At 52.3% G+C, this 16,312-nt stretch overlaps 1 protein-coding gene across 2 annotated transcripts in view; it reads right to left on the bottom strand.

Moving 5' to 3' along the window:
* Window positions 1-16,043, bottom strand: part of Kif3c (kinesin family member 3C) — a 43,020-nt gene extending 26,977 nt beyond the window's left edge. The window contains exon 1 of one of the 2 annotated variants that reach the window (XM_004839124.4): window positions 13,712-16,043. In XM_004839124.4, the coding sequence (XP_004839181.1) occupies window positions 13,712-15,268 (1,557 nt within the window). In that variant the 5' untranslated portion in view covers window positions 15,269-16,043. The remainder of the gene's footprint in view (window positions 1-13,711) is intronic. The other variant, XM_004839125.4, reaches the window with a different exon arrangement.
* Between the last annotated feature and the right edge of the window lie 269 nt (window positions 16,044-16,312).

The raw sequence follows: 16,312 nt of genomic DNA, 5'->3' as shown, positions 1-16,312 counted from the left end.
GCCTCTTCCTGTTAGATCACCTTAGACCTAGAACTCTGCTTCCAGGCTGTTCCTGCTGTCTGGGCCCTGGGCTCCCAGAAGAGAATTCCTGATGACTGCCCATCATTTGCCCAGTGCCCGCTGCTTCTCTGCCAGCCCTGGCAGGCCCCAGCACAGGTGTACACTTATGCTTCCTGGCCAAGTTTTGCCCACTTTCCCGAACGCACACAGTCAGCCAAGCCTGGCAGGCAGGACCAGTCTCGTGGCGAGGGGATGGGGGAGGGGATGGGCCTGGGACAGCAAGCTACAGCAGGGGTCTCAGACGGGTGCATAGCCTCAGCCTGCCCCTCCTCCCCGTCTGCTTCAGCCCTGCTCTCTGATCCATGTCACCCACCAGATTTCTTTCTTTGCTTCGAAACAAGCTTTGGTTATTCCTTTCTCTACCCCATCTTTCTGATAATCTCACCTCTTTAGCATCACCTTTGGAGGACAGGAAGGGACAGGGAGGCCTGCAGGCCCTCGGCCCAGTGCAGGCTGAGTGTCCCGAGCAGAGGGCCTGAGGAGGAGTTCCAGTCTCCAGGAAAGTTCCCTGCAGCTCTTGGCAGCTCCCGTCAATGCTTCCTTTGTGATCTTTCAGGGCAAAAAGGGTATAGGTGGGTGGGGCCTGTGGCTAGGACTGCGTCTGTCCTGCTGGTTCTAAATCAGTCCAGTGTGACTGAAAGGCCAGCTGAGGCTGTGGGTGTGGAGGAGACAGGGCTGGGGGTGCCAGGACACCATGGTCTGACTCTTGAGGGAGGATACAGGTCACACGGAAGCCAAGGGGATCTCAGCATCACTGATCCCCACCCCCATGCGTTAGGATGAAGAAACTGAGGCCCAGAGCTGGGGTCCTCTAAACCTGATGTCTCCTAACTGAGGAATCTTTGTGTGTATTGTTCTTATGTTGATCTGCACTTCCCAAGTAGTGTCCCGAATTGACAGGACTCCGATTGCAGCTATCAGAGGCAGGTCTGCCGCTGTGACTGAACAGCAGGACCTCCACAGGGACCACCGCCTTTCCCTGTTCCAGGATCCCATGGGATAAAAACTCACTAAGTGCTGATCCAGAAAGCTGGAGTGGAGACAGCCGGGCAGCCACTCTTCAGAGAAGTTACATCAAGTACACTTTGCCAAGGACAGAGAGGCCAGACAGGCTCTGCCCTGCTGCCGCTAATCTACGACATTCTGCAGGTGATAGGGCCTCGATGCACCCTGCCATGTGTCTATGCTGGGCTAGGGCCTTCGTATCTTAATGGTCCTGTTTAATCATCAGAAGAACCTCAGGAGATAATGATGAGCGTCTCCACTTGACATAAAAGAGAACTAAGGCTCAGACGGGCCAAGTGACCTGCTCGATGTTATGAAGCCAGGGCACGCGGCAAGGTGATACCTGAACACCAGCCTGCTGGGTCCAGGCCCAGTGTCCTCTGGCTGACCCACAGCTTCCTCATGGGTCGAGGCAGGAAGGCACCTTGGAGAGAAGCAGCTCTTGGTATCTGCTCCTCTGCCAACTCCGGATCCAGGAGGTGCTCAGAGGACCATTGCTTTCTCTTCCAGTGGAAACAGGCAGGGCTTGGCTGGAGATGACCGGGCAGTGTGAGGCCCCCGGGGTGAGTGTCTGATTGCTGAGCCATGTGCTGGGTGAGGGCGGCTCAGCATCACCAGGGTCCCAGAGAGAGGCCAAACCGGAAATGCTCATGGGAAGGGCCACCCTGCAAGTTCCATGGTGGAATGACATAGAGAGAGCTAGGCATGTGGGTCAGAGTGCCCCCGTCCTCACAGGCTCTGCCACCATCTTTGTTACAATACCTGAAGCATCGACTCTGGACCTCAGAGCTTCTATCTGTAAAATGGGAGAGAACACTCACTCCTGTGTAGGCTTTGGATAGGAGGGTCAGTCAGACAACAGACAAGAAGGTGCTTGGTAACTGATCGAGTACATCCCAATGTTAGTGGTAAATCACTTAGTGCCTCACTAGTATGTGCCCACTGCTCACTACAAAGAGCAGAATCAAACAGCTCATCCAACAGAGCCAGGTTCGTCTCGTGGAAAGAAAGCTTCTCCTATCTTCACAGCCTTATTTCTCCTTCCCTGGCTCCCAGACTGTAGGTCTTGAGGAGTCAGCAGTAGGGGAAGAAGAAATGAGACAGCGGGGAGGGGATGAATAGGGCTATTTTCAGATGGATAGTGCTATTTCCAGTGATTCTCTACCCTGGGAACGTAAATCAGGACATTGCGCCCGAGTCTCTTCCTCGGAAGGCTCAAAACAAAGCATAAATGACTAATGTTTCAAGTGCTGGAAAAAAGAACAATTGCAGAGCAGAAAAGAGTCACCAGGGACTGAGGTGGGCTCGAGTCCAGTCCGGCCTTGCACTGGATGGGAAGGGTAAGGCCTGGAAATGCTTCGAGCCCCCAGGGCGGGCCCACACTTTATCCTTCCCCACTGGTGCCCTCACGTGCTCTGGTTCTCGAGGGTTTTCTCCAGCGTCAGGAATGCTACAGTGTTTGAGCTGGATGAGACCTAAGGATGTACACAGGGTAGCCTCACTGTGTGAGGACACATACGGTGTCAGGGGAGTCACCTGGGTCACCAGCCGCCAGCTCCCCTGAGTCAGGGCTTGACTGTCCCTCTAGATCCCTGGTTGAGGCTGAATTTCTGGTCCTGGGTTCCCAATGCATTGCTTCTACCATGAATCCGAAAATGGTACACAATGTAAAGAATCATCTGCAGATTTTTTTTTTTTCTTTTTGTAGTGAACCTAGGGAGATTGAACCCAGCGCCTTCACTCTGAGCTACATCCTACCTCTTTTTTATTTTAGACAGGGTCTCCCTAAGTTGCTAAGTTGCCCAGTCTGGGCTCCAACTTGGTGATCCTCCTGTGTCACCCTCTCAGAGTTCTGGGATTTCAGCTGTGGGCCACCATGCCAGGCTTAATGACCATTTCATACAAGCTCTGGGAGAGGAAGTGACTTGTCCAAAGTCACAGGTCGCCAATAATTGGGGATAACTAGATGTTATTATCAACCCTAGATTTCCCTCAATTATTTACTACCTTTAATCAACTCTTCCAATACATATCTTTTATATCTTCCCCTATTTTTCCTTGTTTCTCCTTTCCTCCTTTCTTTTTTCTTTTTTGTGCAGAGGATTGATCTCCTTTTTTTAGAACATTAACAAAGGAATGTTTTTCCTTTAAAAAATGCATATTAGTTTTTGTTTAATTAAAAATATGCTTATTAGGGGCCGGGGATTTAGCTCAGTGGTTCCGGCACCTGCCTTGCAAGCGCAAGGTCCTGAATTCAATCCCTGGTACAAAAAAAAAAATGCTTATTATAAAAATAAAGTTTAGCTGGAGATTTAGCTCAGTGGTTTCACGGCCTGCTTCCCAAGTGCAAGGCCCTGAGTTCAATCCCAGGTAAAGAAAGAAAGAAAGAAAAGAAAAGAAAGAAAGTTAGTTAGTTTGAAGAGGTATGAAGTGAAAAAGTGGAAGTTCCCTTTCATATTAAAATCCCTAGTGATTTCTTGTGACTTCTTCCAGAAATGGAAAGGATTTAAAGAAAAAGTTATCTCTAGCTACTGACTAATGTTCTTGGCCACGATTCCTCACAAGGATTGATTGTATGAGTGGTGGTGCCAGGCTGAGGTCAGAGGGTAGGGGCTGGCATCATATGGAAGGACAGAGATGAGTTAAGCATCTCAGGGGCAGGAGTTCCCACTGGGGCCTATTAGCCAGGGATCTGGCATGGATCTCTTTCTGAGCTGGCGTTGCCATGTGGAGGGGAAGATTGTGCACTATGGAGTCAGGCAGGCAGAGGCTAGTAACTCTGGCTGTACCGCATCTCAGGCATGTGACATGGGTTGTTCATTCCCTAATGTACCTCAGTATCCTTACTTGTCACATGGAAAGTAAAATAGCACTCTTTCTTTGTGTTATTGTAAGGATGAAATAAAACAGTGCACATAAACAACACATCAGTGTGTTTGGCATTGAGCACGGGTGGAAGAAATAGTAGCTATATTATTACTATCGGGCCGGGGATTTAGCTCAGTGGTTCCGGTGCCTGCCTCGCAAGTGCAAGGTCCCAAGTTCGATCCCTGGTACAAAAAAAAAAAAAGAAAAAAAAATATATAAAATTACTATCATCATTGTTATTTTTTCCTAGTCTACCTGCAGAAAGGAGAAGGTTTACAGGTCCATTACCTAGTCCTACAGAAATAGCTCAATGCAGAGCCTGGTAGTCTTCTGTTGGGTATATCTGGGAGGAAAGAGACACAACTAGAACCAGAAGAGTTCATGTCTAGGAATTTCTCAGCATATTAAAAATTCTAGGGTAGAGCATGCCCAGCTGTAGAGCATATGCTTAACACATGTGAGGCCCTGGGTTAGATCTGCAGCACCAAAAGATGAACACATCCACACATACATACATCAAATGACTAGATATACCAAACCATAAGTCAGGAGATCCATATCCTCTGAGAGCAAAGATCTGCCTTGTACGGCCCCCACTGCTGCAGAATGGACTCTGTAGGAAGAGGAACCAGTTTCCCACCCATTCAGACATGCCAGCCTGGTTCGGCAGCTGCAGGAGAGGTGCCCCAGACTGAGCAGGCAAGTGGGCTGGCAGGGCAGAGTTGGGAGAAAAGTGCCCTCTCAACCAGAATCCCAGGCCTTTCTTCCTAGTCCTCAGAGCACAATGGCGACATTATCACAACCACTTCATCCAATCCTATGCTATCTGGGGGCTGGAAATGACTAAGAGCAACGTGATAACACATTCCTCCGGCCAACAGACAGCATGAGAAACCTAACACTGCACCGAAGGGCCTGCCGAACCACACTAGAACCGCAAGTCCAGAACCCCAGACAAAAGTGCATTAGTCTCCCATAGTTCCTTCCCATGGTCAAATCTTGTATTGTATTGTATTATACTGATTTTTACGGTACTAAGGATTGAACCTAGGGCCCTACACATGACAGACAAGTACTCTAATGCTGAGCGACATCCCCAGATCTTTTAAAATTGTATTTTGAGGGCCGGGGATTTAGCTCAGTGGTTCTGCTGCCTGCCTCGCAAGCGCAAGGACCCGAGTTTGATCCCTGGTACCAAAAAAAACACACCAAAATTATATTTTGAAATAAGGTCTCATAGTTTGCCAAGGCTGGCCTAGAACTTGTGACCCTGCCTCAGCCTCCAGAGTAGCTGGGATTACAGTGTGCATCACCATGCCTGCCAGGCTGGTCAATCTTTATGTTACAAAATGCTCTCAGCACAGGACAGTTTGCTAACTGACCACACCCACAGGGATGGGAAGGAACACAGGAATGTTGTGCTCCCATCAATACTAAGAGTCCCTAGCAAGGACCCAAGTTCGATCCCCGGTACCAAAAAAAAAAAACCAAACCAAAAAATCCCAAAATACTAAGAGTCCCTGGGCTTTGACCTAAATCAGAGATGGCAAACCTACGGCACATGTGTTATTGCTTTTCTTTTAAGACAGAAGATGTTAAAGTACCGAGTAGTTTCTTCTAAACTAAAACCTCAGTATTCAGGTTTAACTGCAGTGTTTGCACTTTATGATAAATTAAGTGGGTTTTGGCTTACAGTTTGGCACTTGGTCTCTGAAAGGTTTGCCATCACTGACCTAGGTGCTAGACCCAGCCTGGAGCAGGGGTTAAGTGTTATCCCCGGGTTTCTCAAAGGTATGATGGTGGAGGACTTGCTTAGCATAGGCTAGGGATGCACGCAGTAGCCTGACATCCAGCCCATAGGTTTCCCAGCGTCTGCAGGGACATGCAGACGGAACCTGATCAGCATGGGCAAGAAGACATTGCCTGGGTCATTGGGAAATCTCTGGTCCTGACCTATCTGGAGATTAACATCAGATCAGGACAGCAGAATTACACTACAGATCAGTTCTCTTCTGTAGAACTTCTTTCGACTGAGGTTTCTTCTCCCCAGAAACCCTGCTTCCACCCCACCATCCACTCTCCTTTCTCCCTGCCTCTGTGTCTCTTTCTCACTCCCTTCTTCACTGTTCCCCTTTTTCTTTCCTTATGTTCTCCCATTTTCTCTCTCCTCACTGTCTTTTATTCTTTAACTGATCATTTATTGTTGGTTGAATTCATGCAGCATTAAATTTAAAAGCTTTTCTTAAATTTCAAAAAAATAAACTTAACATTTTACATTTTCCTCTAAATGACATTATTTTAAGCAGTGAAGGCCTTTTAAGAGAAGAGAATTTTAAAGATCTTCTAGTTCAATGGCCTTTCTTTCTTTTTTTTTTGTTTTTTTGAGACAGGACCTCACTATGTAGTGCAGGCTGGCTCAGCCCCTCGAGGGCTGGGATTATTACAGGCATGTGCCACCACACCTGACTTCAATGGCATTTCTGAGAAGGGAATTTTAAAGGTCATCTAGTTCAGTCCCTTAGAGCAGATGTGTTCAACTCGAGATCCACAGGCCACACATAGTCCTGGACAGCTAATACCGTGGTCCCACGAGACTATAAACTTTGACATTATTATGCGATGTTTTGGATACTGTTCATGACTTGAATATATGGTGTCCTAGGACAGACTGTGTAAGCATCGGAGTGCTGGGGGGGAGCAGAGGGCAGTGCTAACTCTGCCTCCTTTGCCAGCCACACGGAGCGGAACTGAAAACCACGTGATGAGACATTGCCAGTGGTCGTGCGACTCGGTGAGGAAAATGCTGCGAGGACCTATAACAGCACTTCAACCCGTCTACATCTGGGCTTGTGTCAGTTCCTAAAATAATTTAGGAAGTTCAAGTATTAAGAAATAAAGGGAGTCTTGGTACTCATATACAAAACTATATAGGGCTGGAGCTGGAGCTCAGCGGTGCAGCACCTGCCTGGCAAGTGAGAGGCCCTAAGTTCAATTCCTGGTACCAAAACAAACAAACAATATCATATGTGGCCCAAGACAATTCCTCTTCACTTATTGTGGCCCAGGCAAGCCAAAAGCCTGGACACTCATGCCCTAAAGGTATCAAGATGCGCTATGTGTACGTACCAATTCCTCACGATCAATCTATTTATTTGCACCGTGAACATACATTAATAAAAGATGGAGGGGTGGCACCATGTCGGCCTCGCAAGCACAAGATCCTGAGTTTGATCCCCGGTATAAAAAAAAAAAGATGGAAGGCTGGTGTGGTGGTGCAGGCCTGTAATCCCAGCACTCGCAAGGCTGAGGCAGGAGGATTGCTGTGAGTTCAAGGCCAGCCTGGGCTACATAGTGAGTTCAAGACCAGTCTGAACTACATAGTGAGACCCTGTCTTAAAAAACTAAAAAAAGGGCTGGGGATTCAGCTCAGTGGTTCCGCCGCCTGCTGTGTAAGCACAAGGTCCTGAGTTCGATCCCCGGTACCCCCCCAAAAAAGTCAAAAATAAATAAATAAATAGATAGATAAATAAATGAGGGAAAGAGAGCAGTGCATCTAATCCCTTAAAATGACATTCACTTCTCCTTGAACACTTCGGGGGTGGGAGCCCACTGCAATACAGAGACAGACCGACATGTCAGAAGCTGTACCTATTCAGTGCCTACAGCTTGGTGAGCTTAGGGTTACAAATACTCCCATGAAACCACTGCCACCATCAAAGCCACCGTTACTTCTTCAGACACTCACTGCTAACTGTGAAGAAGTTCTTCAGATTGAGCTTAGCCTGCTTCTTTAATTCCCTCTTCTTAGCTGTCAAGGACAATCAGGATAAAAAACAGTGCACTCTGCAAAGCGGCATGGAGGTATTGCTGGGGTCAAAGCCGCCATGGGTCCCCTGTTGGAGGACCCATGATGCATTCAGCACACGTGGAATGGCCAAGGGAAAACCTCCACTAGGCAGCTAAAGATAACTACGGAATGAACATTTGCGAGCAGCAGTTGGGCCTTGCGTTGGTAATCTAATTTATTATATATATAGCACTGCAATGTGCTAGCCCATATTACAGATGAGGAAACTGGGGATCAGCTCTCAGGAATCGTAAATGCAGATCTGTTTGATTCTAATGTCCACATCCGAATGCAGCACTCTCTGTAACAAGATGGGCAGAGGGCCCAGGACAGGATCCAGCTGGGAGAGGACAGTGTCAAGAACAGAAGGCCAGGGGCTCATCTGAGCCCTTTTCTGGAGACGAGTCCCAGGAGGAGCTCAGAGGTCCAGCATTCACCCGCTGTGCATGATGTCCTGGGTTCAAAACCAGAACAATTTGAGGAGGAGCCCCACCTCCAGTTCTATTCTTGTGCTCACCTCTAAACTCTGCTGACTTCCCATCTCCCCACTGGATTCTATCACCTCAAATGCGACAACAGTTCCTCCTCAGGACCTCGTGCCAAGCCAACCTGGATTTGAGTAGCTCTGCCATCTACAAACCACGCGGCCTGGGTCAAGTTACTTAATTTCAGCAGACCTCAGTTTTCTCATCTATAAGATGGGAACAATAACACACCTTTTATGGAGAGTGCTTATGTGGATTAAATGAGACCATTTGTAAATAGTATAGCAATTCAAACAAAGCAAGTATCCAGTGAACTCATTATTATTTCTCTTACTGTGACTTTTCAGGCCTGACACTCCCTCTCCTGCACCCGCATTTATAGTTCACCCCCGGGCCAGTGTCAGGGACCCACTGGTGCAAGTGCTGTGCTTTTGTTTTATGAGAAAAGATGTTAATGTACAGTTGTTTTCTTCTAAAGTAAAACTCAGTATTCAGGTTTAGTTGCAGCGTTGACGCTTTGTGATAAGTAAGTGGGTTTTGGGCTGCAGTCTGGCGCTCGGCCTCTGGGTTCGCCATCCCTGCCCAGGCCGAAGCTGCAGGTGAGTGGAGGAGTGGCGCCCCGCAGTGCCAAGCCGTGAGTCCAATCCCCAGCACTGCAGACACAGCGAGTACAGTCAGCCTGGCGCTCAGAGGAGGAGAGCGAAGGGGAGCCCACAGAAGACCGGGAAAATTCAGTCTGGCGAGCGCAGCCCCTGGTTTGGACGTTGCTTGCAGGGTTTCTCTTCCCTACTCAGTACTGAGAGTTGGGCTGCGGCTAAGACCCTTGCTCTTCTCCCTGCAGACCCACGGCTGGGGTCCCATCCACTGCTGTTACTGCCACCTCCCTTCGCTTCAAGCCTGGATTCTGTGTCACCTGCAGCCTCTGCCTCCCCATGAACACTCTCCTTTCCCTCTTCTAGCTAGAATCAAAGTTATAGAAATCACCTAGTCCTTCCCCTCAAAAAGTTAATTTCAAAATTAAAGCTGTCATTTAAAAAAATCCTTGCAAGAAAATGGATGCATCTTGAGACCATAATGTTAAGTGAAATAAATCAGACACACGAACTGAAAGATTTCATGGTTTCTCTTATATGAGAAACCCAGAATATAAATAAAGAGCAAAATAAAACACAGATAATACCCGGCCATAGTGGTGCACTCCTGTAATCCCAGCACTTAGGAGGCTGAGGCAGGAGGATTGCCATGAGTTCAAGGCCAGCCATAGCTACATAGGGAGACCCTGTCTCAAAAAAACAAAAAACAGGGCTGGGGATTTAGCTCAGTGGCACCATGCCTGCTTCACAAGTGCAAGGTCCTAAGGTCCTGAGGTCCTGTGTTCGATCCCCAGTACCAGAAAAACAACAACAACAACAACAACAAATAAAAACAAAAGACAATAATAGGAAATAGGGAGCTCATTCTCAGCTGAGAAGGGACCAACAGATGAGCAGAGGGTAGAGGGGAAGGGAAGGGGTTGAAAAAAGATTTAAAATGTGTGTACATGTGCCAACTCCACACAGGGAATGCGATCATCATGTGATCAACATGCACCAATAAAAAATTTTAAATATATTTAAAAATTCTTGCATAATTAAATGTGAGTAGAGCAAGCCTTCTCCCAACCAACCTCCACGCCTTTGCCAGTCACGTCTCAGCAGGTGTGCTGTGCACAGGCATTCGAGTTTTCTCTGTGCTGTCCCAAACATCTGCACCTTCACTGTCCCCCTTGGGCCTGCGATGCTGCTTCTACCTCCTTCTTCCTAGGCCCAGTCTCTCTCGGGCCCCCAACTCAGCCCCTGGAAATGCTACCTAAGAGTGGATCACCAACCATCCACAGTAAACTGGCGCTGGCCGTAATCACAGACTCCCACACATCTGTGCACCCCAGCATCCCTCGAGGCCCTCAGGAAATGCAGGAAATTCTGTAGATGCCAGAGGAAATGGGAAAGGAGACAGGACAGGAGGTTCCAAGGAGACCGCGCAGTGTTTGTACACAGGGAGGGCAGAACAAAGAGAACTGGGAGCTCGCAGGTGGCAGGCAGGAGCTTGGGGAGACGTGCTGTGCTGAGTCAGAGGGAATGAGGGCACTGGGGCGACGCCACCCCCCTTCACCAGCCCCTTAGGGTGGTGTGAAGAGGGCAGGTTGGGGGAGCGGGAGCTGGAGAGGATGCTGCGACACAGAGCGGACAGCGTGAGCTGCACATGAGGAGCAGAGGATCAGTGGGTTCTGAGGAGGGACCCAGCTCCTGCCCCCTTACTGCCTGGCTCTGTGCCCTGTGGCAGGACAGCTGGGATGGCAGGGTGAGGAAGGGGTTCAGCTAACAGCAAAGAGGTCTGAGGCTGCTAATGTTTCCATTTACTTGGTGCTTTCAACCTATTTCAAATATCCTTGCGCTAATGATCTCATTTCACCTCCAACACAACCCTGGGAAAGAGGCAGGACTGGATGGCTATCTCTCCCCTGCTCCTTCCCTCTTTACCCTGTGGCTCCCTGATGGCTCAAACTGTTTCCGCCATCCTAGAAGCATCCAGTGCTGAACTGGGCGATGCCTCGGGGACTGCCTCAGGGACAGGATGCTGAGCATCTGTCTGGCTCCATCCTGGGCTTGCTCCCTGCTGACTGTCCTGGTGGTGTGTGATATGGAATTGTGTCCCTCCTGGAATTTCCCAGGCTGCCTCACCTCCGCTCAGATCTGAAAGCCAGGCACACAGTGACCATTTCACCCACTCCCCAGGGAGCTACATCAGGCCTAAGGAGGTGAAGGCCTCAGCCCTGAGTCACACAGTGAGCAAACACAGAGAAAGCTGGGCTGGCTTGGAAAGCACAAGAGCCTGGGATATCAGAAGGTCAGGGTTCTATACTGGCTCTGGGAAAGAGGCAGGAATGGACCAGCTCCCACCCCCCAACTTTGGCTTCCATAACTGTCACACAGAAATAACAGAGCCTGTCTCCTGGGGTTACTGGATGGATTAAGTGAGATTAAGATGCCAAAGTGTTGCATAAAAATGAATTACTCTGGTTATTAAGGAATGTAGGTACCACGAAGACCACAGAGCAATAAAATGAGGTTAAACTGAGTATGCAGAGTCTGGAACCCTGCTCAGTTTGCCTGTGTGGCCTAGGCAAGCCCCAGGCCTCTGTTTCCCAAGGCCCCTGCCAGATCTAAGATTGTAGTGTTGCATGGGCTTGTACCTTTGGTCTGAGAATTCTGGCACTGGTCAACCTGATATCTCTCTCTGTGTCTCTGTCTCTCTTTCTTTCTCTCTCCCTTCCCTTCCCTTCCCCTCTCCTTCCCTTCCTCTCTCCCTCCTTCCTTCCTTCTCTCCCTCCCTCTCCTCCCTCCTTACATTAGACACAGAGTCTATGCTGCCCAATCTGGTCTTGAACTCCTGGGCTCAACTGATCCTCCTGCCTCAGCCTCCCAAGCAGTTAGGACTACAGGAGCAAGCCACTGGGTCCAGCTACACCCTGATGTCTTGACTGTTTTATTATCTGAGCCTTATATTGCTTTAGATCCAAGAATCTTATTGAGGGAAGCCAGTCAGTTACCAGTAATAGCCTTTGCTCTATTCCTTCTACCTATTTCCCCAGGCAGCTGAAAGATCTATGCATACTCTTCTCCCTTTAGCTTCCATGGCTCCGGATGCCTACCAGCTATAAGGGGCTTAGGAGTATCTTGATAGTGAAACCAGTGACAGATGGAAAGGTGAGATTTCCCATTTGGAAACACCAGCCTGCCTGGATTTCCTCCTTGCTAGGGAAGCCTAGTCTAAACGGCCACCCTGCACATCCTGCTTCTCCCAGGACAGCCCTAACAGTGCCAGACCCCCGATCTTGCCCTTGAGAGAGCTCAGTATCACTGGCTGAGCTCACAGCGGTGAATTAAATATTAAACATGCTAAGGCCAGAGCCCCTGGTGGGGCGGCACATTCCCAGCCCACAGACAATGCAAAGGACCTGGCTGTTGCTGGGCTTCCCTCTCCTGTGAAGGAATAAGAAATGACAGTGTTTTCTTCTTCCCAGCGTGCTCACAGATCCCTGTGTCCTTCCTCCAACCCCCAGTGTTGTGTGCTCCAGGGACCTGGAGATGTCCAGAACGCTGAGCTGTGGCATCTGCAGTGTTGAAACTGAACAGGCCTGTGACTGCCCAGGCTGGGGCCTCGGGAGCTTAGCCCCACCGAAGGCTGAAGCCTCCCCTGGGAAGGGAATAGCTCAGGAAGGGCACAGGCCCTGACATTCTTCAGGGCATTGGAGAACTGGATATTATTGGACGAGGCCTGGGTGTGCAGCCAGCTGGTTTGTTTTTCAGATTAATGTGGGTCATAGAATTAATTGGATTGGTAGAACCTCAGAGATCACCTAGGCTAACCTTTTATTTTCCAAAAAGGGAAACCGAGGCATGAGGAAAGGGGGAAACCATTCACACAAGGTCCCTCACGGAGCTGCAGAATAGCTAGGTGTGGACTCTGGGTCTCTGGCATGGAGCCCAGCACTCTTTCAACCCTACCTCCTGCATGACCCTCCAAGTCTCCTTCCTAATGACACCACACAGTGGGCCTGCCACTGGATGGGCCCTTTTCATAGGGAGCAGCATCTACTCACGGCCCTGTCTCGCCACAAAGGGCCTCAAAGAGCATGAGGTCCATTGGTTCCAGCTCAGCTCTTCCACTCTGCAGGATGGAACCTGGGTCCCATCATTTCTTTGAGTCGTCACAGTTCCTTACCTGTAAAATGGGGGTCTTAGAACCACCACCCTGGACGGGTACTAGAAGGATCAAATGAGATCATGTAGGTGGGGCATTTTTGTACCGTGAAGTACTATCCAAATGTCAGCTATCATTAATACAGTGGTGCCTTGGTTCACGAACTTGATTCTTTCCAAGATTCTGGCTGCAAACTGAGTTGAACCAGAACCAAATCAAATTCAATGATTAGGTTCAGTGTTGACTTTATGGGGAAATTTGACTCGGTTCTCGCCTAGTTCAGTTTGTGACCAGCATGGCGGAGATACCTGAGTTCATGAACTGAGGTACCACGTTAGGATGTGAGGTCTGAAGATGCTGCAGAGGGAGGAAGTGGCAGGGGAGGAAGCTGTGCAGGAGTGAGAGCCCACACTCAGGAGATGTGAGGTCCTGCCTGGCTGTCCCACAGACTCAGTTGATCCTGGGGCCAGCCCAGGGCCCACAGCAGCAGGCCAGACCCTGGCTCGATCTTACCTTCCTGCCTGGCTTCACGTGTACGCAGGCACACGCATGCGCCTGGCTGCTCTGGAGGGAGTGGGCGTGTGCAATACGAAGGGAGGACACCCCACTTCCGGCCAGCTCACGCACCCTCAAAGGGGAACCTCCCACCAAAGACCCTTGCTGGGACCTCTCTTCCCCGCTGGGGCTCCTCTGGGGCCCTTACCTTGTACTTGGCCGCAAGCAGCTCCGTGGCCTGCTGCTCCCGCTTCAGGTCCTCCAGCATCTTCTCCTTCTCCTCCAGCAGCTTCTGCTTCTCCTCACTCACCAGGCTGCGGTCATCTTGGATGGCCGCCTTCTCCTCCTCCAGCCGTTCCTTCTGCTCCTGCAGGTAATTCTCCATGCTCTTCTCCAGGGCTGGCTCCAGGATGGGCCGGGGCGGGTGGTGGTTGTTATTGTTGTCATCCTCCTCCTCAGCCACCCAGGCCTCAATCACCGGCCCCTCGGGGTACCCTGCCGGGGCTGACACGGCCTTCTTCCTGCGGCTGCTCTTCCTCCGGGGCCGCTTGCCCAGCATCCCCTTCTTTTCCAGCTGGGCCTTCAGGCGGGCAATCTCCTCCTGGAATTCCCTCAGCAGCGTGTCCTTGGGGTCCTCGTTCACCCGGGGCTTGTTCTTGATGTTCTTGGCTCGGTTGGCGAAGCGCAGGGTGGAGAGGCTCTCATCGTAGCTGTGAGAAGCAGGTCCCAGTGTGGCCACCATGATGGTCTTGGCGTTTCCCCCCAGAGAGTCTTGGAGCAGCCGGGTCAGCTTGGAGTCCCGGTAGGGGATATGCGTGCTCCTGCTGCCCGCCAGAGCAGCGATCACGTTGCCCAGGGCAGAGAGCGAGAGGTTGATTTTGGAGGCTTCTTTAGGTCTCTCTCCACTGCCACTGCCACCGCCGCCACCTCCACCTCCGCCTCCGCCACCACCTCCACCTGAGGACTGAGTGGCCGTCCCTCCAGCCACGTTGGGCCCTGCCTTGTTCTGCCTCTCGCTGCCAGCCAGGTCCACCAGGTTGAGCTTGCCCACACGGATGTGCTCCTGGCCGTCCGAGCCCCGCTCACTGCACTCCACAGTGATCACAAAGATGGCGTGGGAGCGAGAGCTGACCTCATTCATGTGGGTGCTGCCCACAGCCCGGGTCTGGTTCCCCAGGTTCATCACGTGCTCGATCTCCTTGACGTTCTTGGTGACAAAGGAGGAGAGGTCTTTGATGTAGACTCCCGTCTCGGGGTTCTCCTTCAGCTCTAGCCTCCTGCCTGGCTCTTTAGAGAGCAGGTCTCGAATCTCCTCCTGGTAGATCTCCAGGTAGGAGGCCCGTACCAGGTACTGCTGGTTCTGCGAGCGGGAGATGTGGGTGAAGATGTGCTCAAAGGCGTTGGGGATGACCCCGCGCAGCTCGGGCTCCACCCAGGTGCCCTGCATGGTGTAGGTCTTGCCGGTGCCTGTCTGGCCATAGGCAAACACGGTGCCGTTGAAGCCCTGAAGGACAGAGTCTATGAGGGGCCTCACAGTCTCATCATACAGGTCTGCCTGCTTGGAGCTGGCATCGTACACGGCGTCAAAGGTGAAGGTCTTGGGCAGCTCCCCGGGGGCCGCGCGGGGATTCCGCAGGGTCACCTGGCCCAGTTTCACGTCCATGGTCAGGATCTGCTCGTGACCAGCGGCCTCCTCTTTCCTGCTGAGGGGGCGGCACCGGGCCACCACCTTCAGGGCCTCGCTGGCCTTGGTCTTACTGGCCATCTTGCCGCGCTGTGTCGCTCCCGCTGTCTTGCTGCCTAGGTCGGGATCCGCGGGGCGGAGGCGGGCCCTGCCCCAGCCCCCAGGCGCCGCTCTTCAATCCGCATTCAGCCTCAGGGGGTGGGGATGCTGCGGGGAGGTGGCCCCGCCGCCGCTGCAGTCCGGGCCTCCGCTCTCCGGTCCTCGGCGCACCGGCGCACCGGCTGGGGCTGGGGAGGCGGACTAGGCAGAGCCCGCGGGCAGCCGCGAGGGCTGCGCCCGCCGAAGAGCAGTGCCCGGAGCGCGCCCCATGCTGGGGCCGAGCGAGCGCCCGCCGCCGCCGTAAACAGCTCCGGCAACAATGAGATAAAGGACGAGGAAAACGGGATGGGGGTGGGCGGCAGGCTGTCTTCTCCTCCGTCCTCTAGGGATCCATGGCGCGGCTGCGGGGCCGGGCGGCCGGGGTTCCGGGCACCCCGCGGGCAGAGGCTCACCTGGAGTCCTCGCCCCCGGCTGGGGGATCATTCATCGCAGCCGGCGCGGCCTCGCTGCCTCCGCCTCCCGCGCCGCCCCGCCGCCGCCGGAGACTGGGAGAAAAACAGAAGCGATGGGGCGGAGCAGCGGCGGAGAGGGATGTTACCGCCGCACGGCGCCCCGCTAGGGCTCCCGGCTGGGGTGGGGCGAGGGGCGGGGCCTCGGGGCGGGGGACGCGAGCCGGGCGCGGCCGGTGGGCGGGGGACACCGGCGCATCGCCGCCCGCACCCGGCCCCCCTGGGATGACAGGCTCGGCGCCGACCCGGTCCCGCGCCTACCAGTCGGCTGCGGCGCCGCCGCCACCCGCCGTCACCCCACCGCGCCGAGCATGCTGGGAGATGTAGTCCTGCCTTTGTTACTGGGCTCCAGCAGGTTGCTAACGCCACCTCCAGCCCTCGGGTCCTCGAGTCCCGCCCTCTCCGCGTGCATCACTGGGGGCGCTGAGGTCCAGCCACCCGCGCTCGCCTCCGCTGCCTCCCCTCAGGCCTCCCGCAGCTCCGGCCTTTCTGTCCCCAGAAAGATGGGTACATGTCA

This window comes from Heterocephalus glaber, unplaced genomic scaffold, assembly GCF_053883595.1.
Source record: "Heterocephalus glaber isolate CG9 unplaced genomic scaffold, H.glaber_assembly_v1.0 deba00001457, whole genome shotgun sequence".
In the NCBI taxonomy this organism is placed as follows: Eukaryota; Metazoa; Chordata; class Mammalia; order Rodentia; family Bathyergidae; genus Heterocephalus; species Heterocephalus glaber.
The sequence above is the reverse complement of the archived record's forward strand: the minus strand, read 5'-3'. Positions and strand labels throughout refer to the sequence as shown.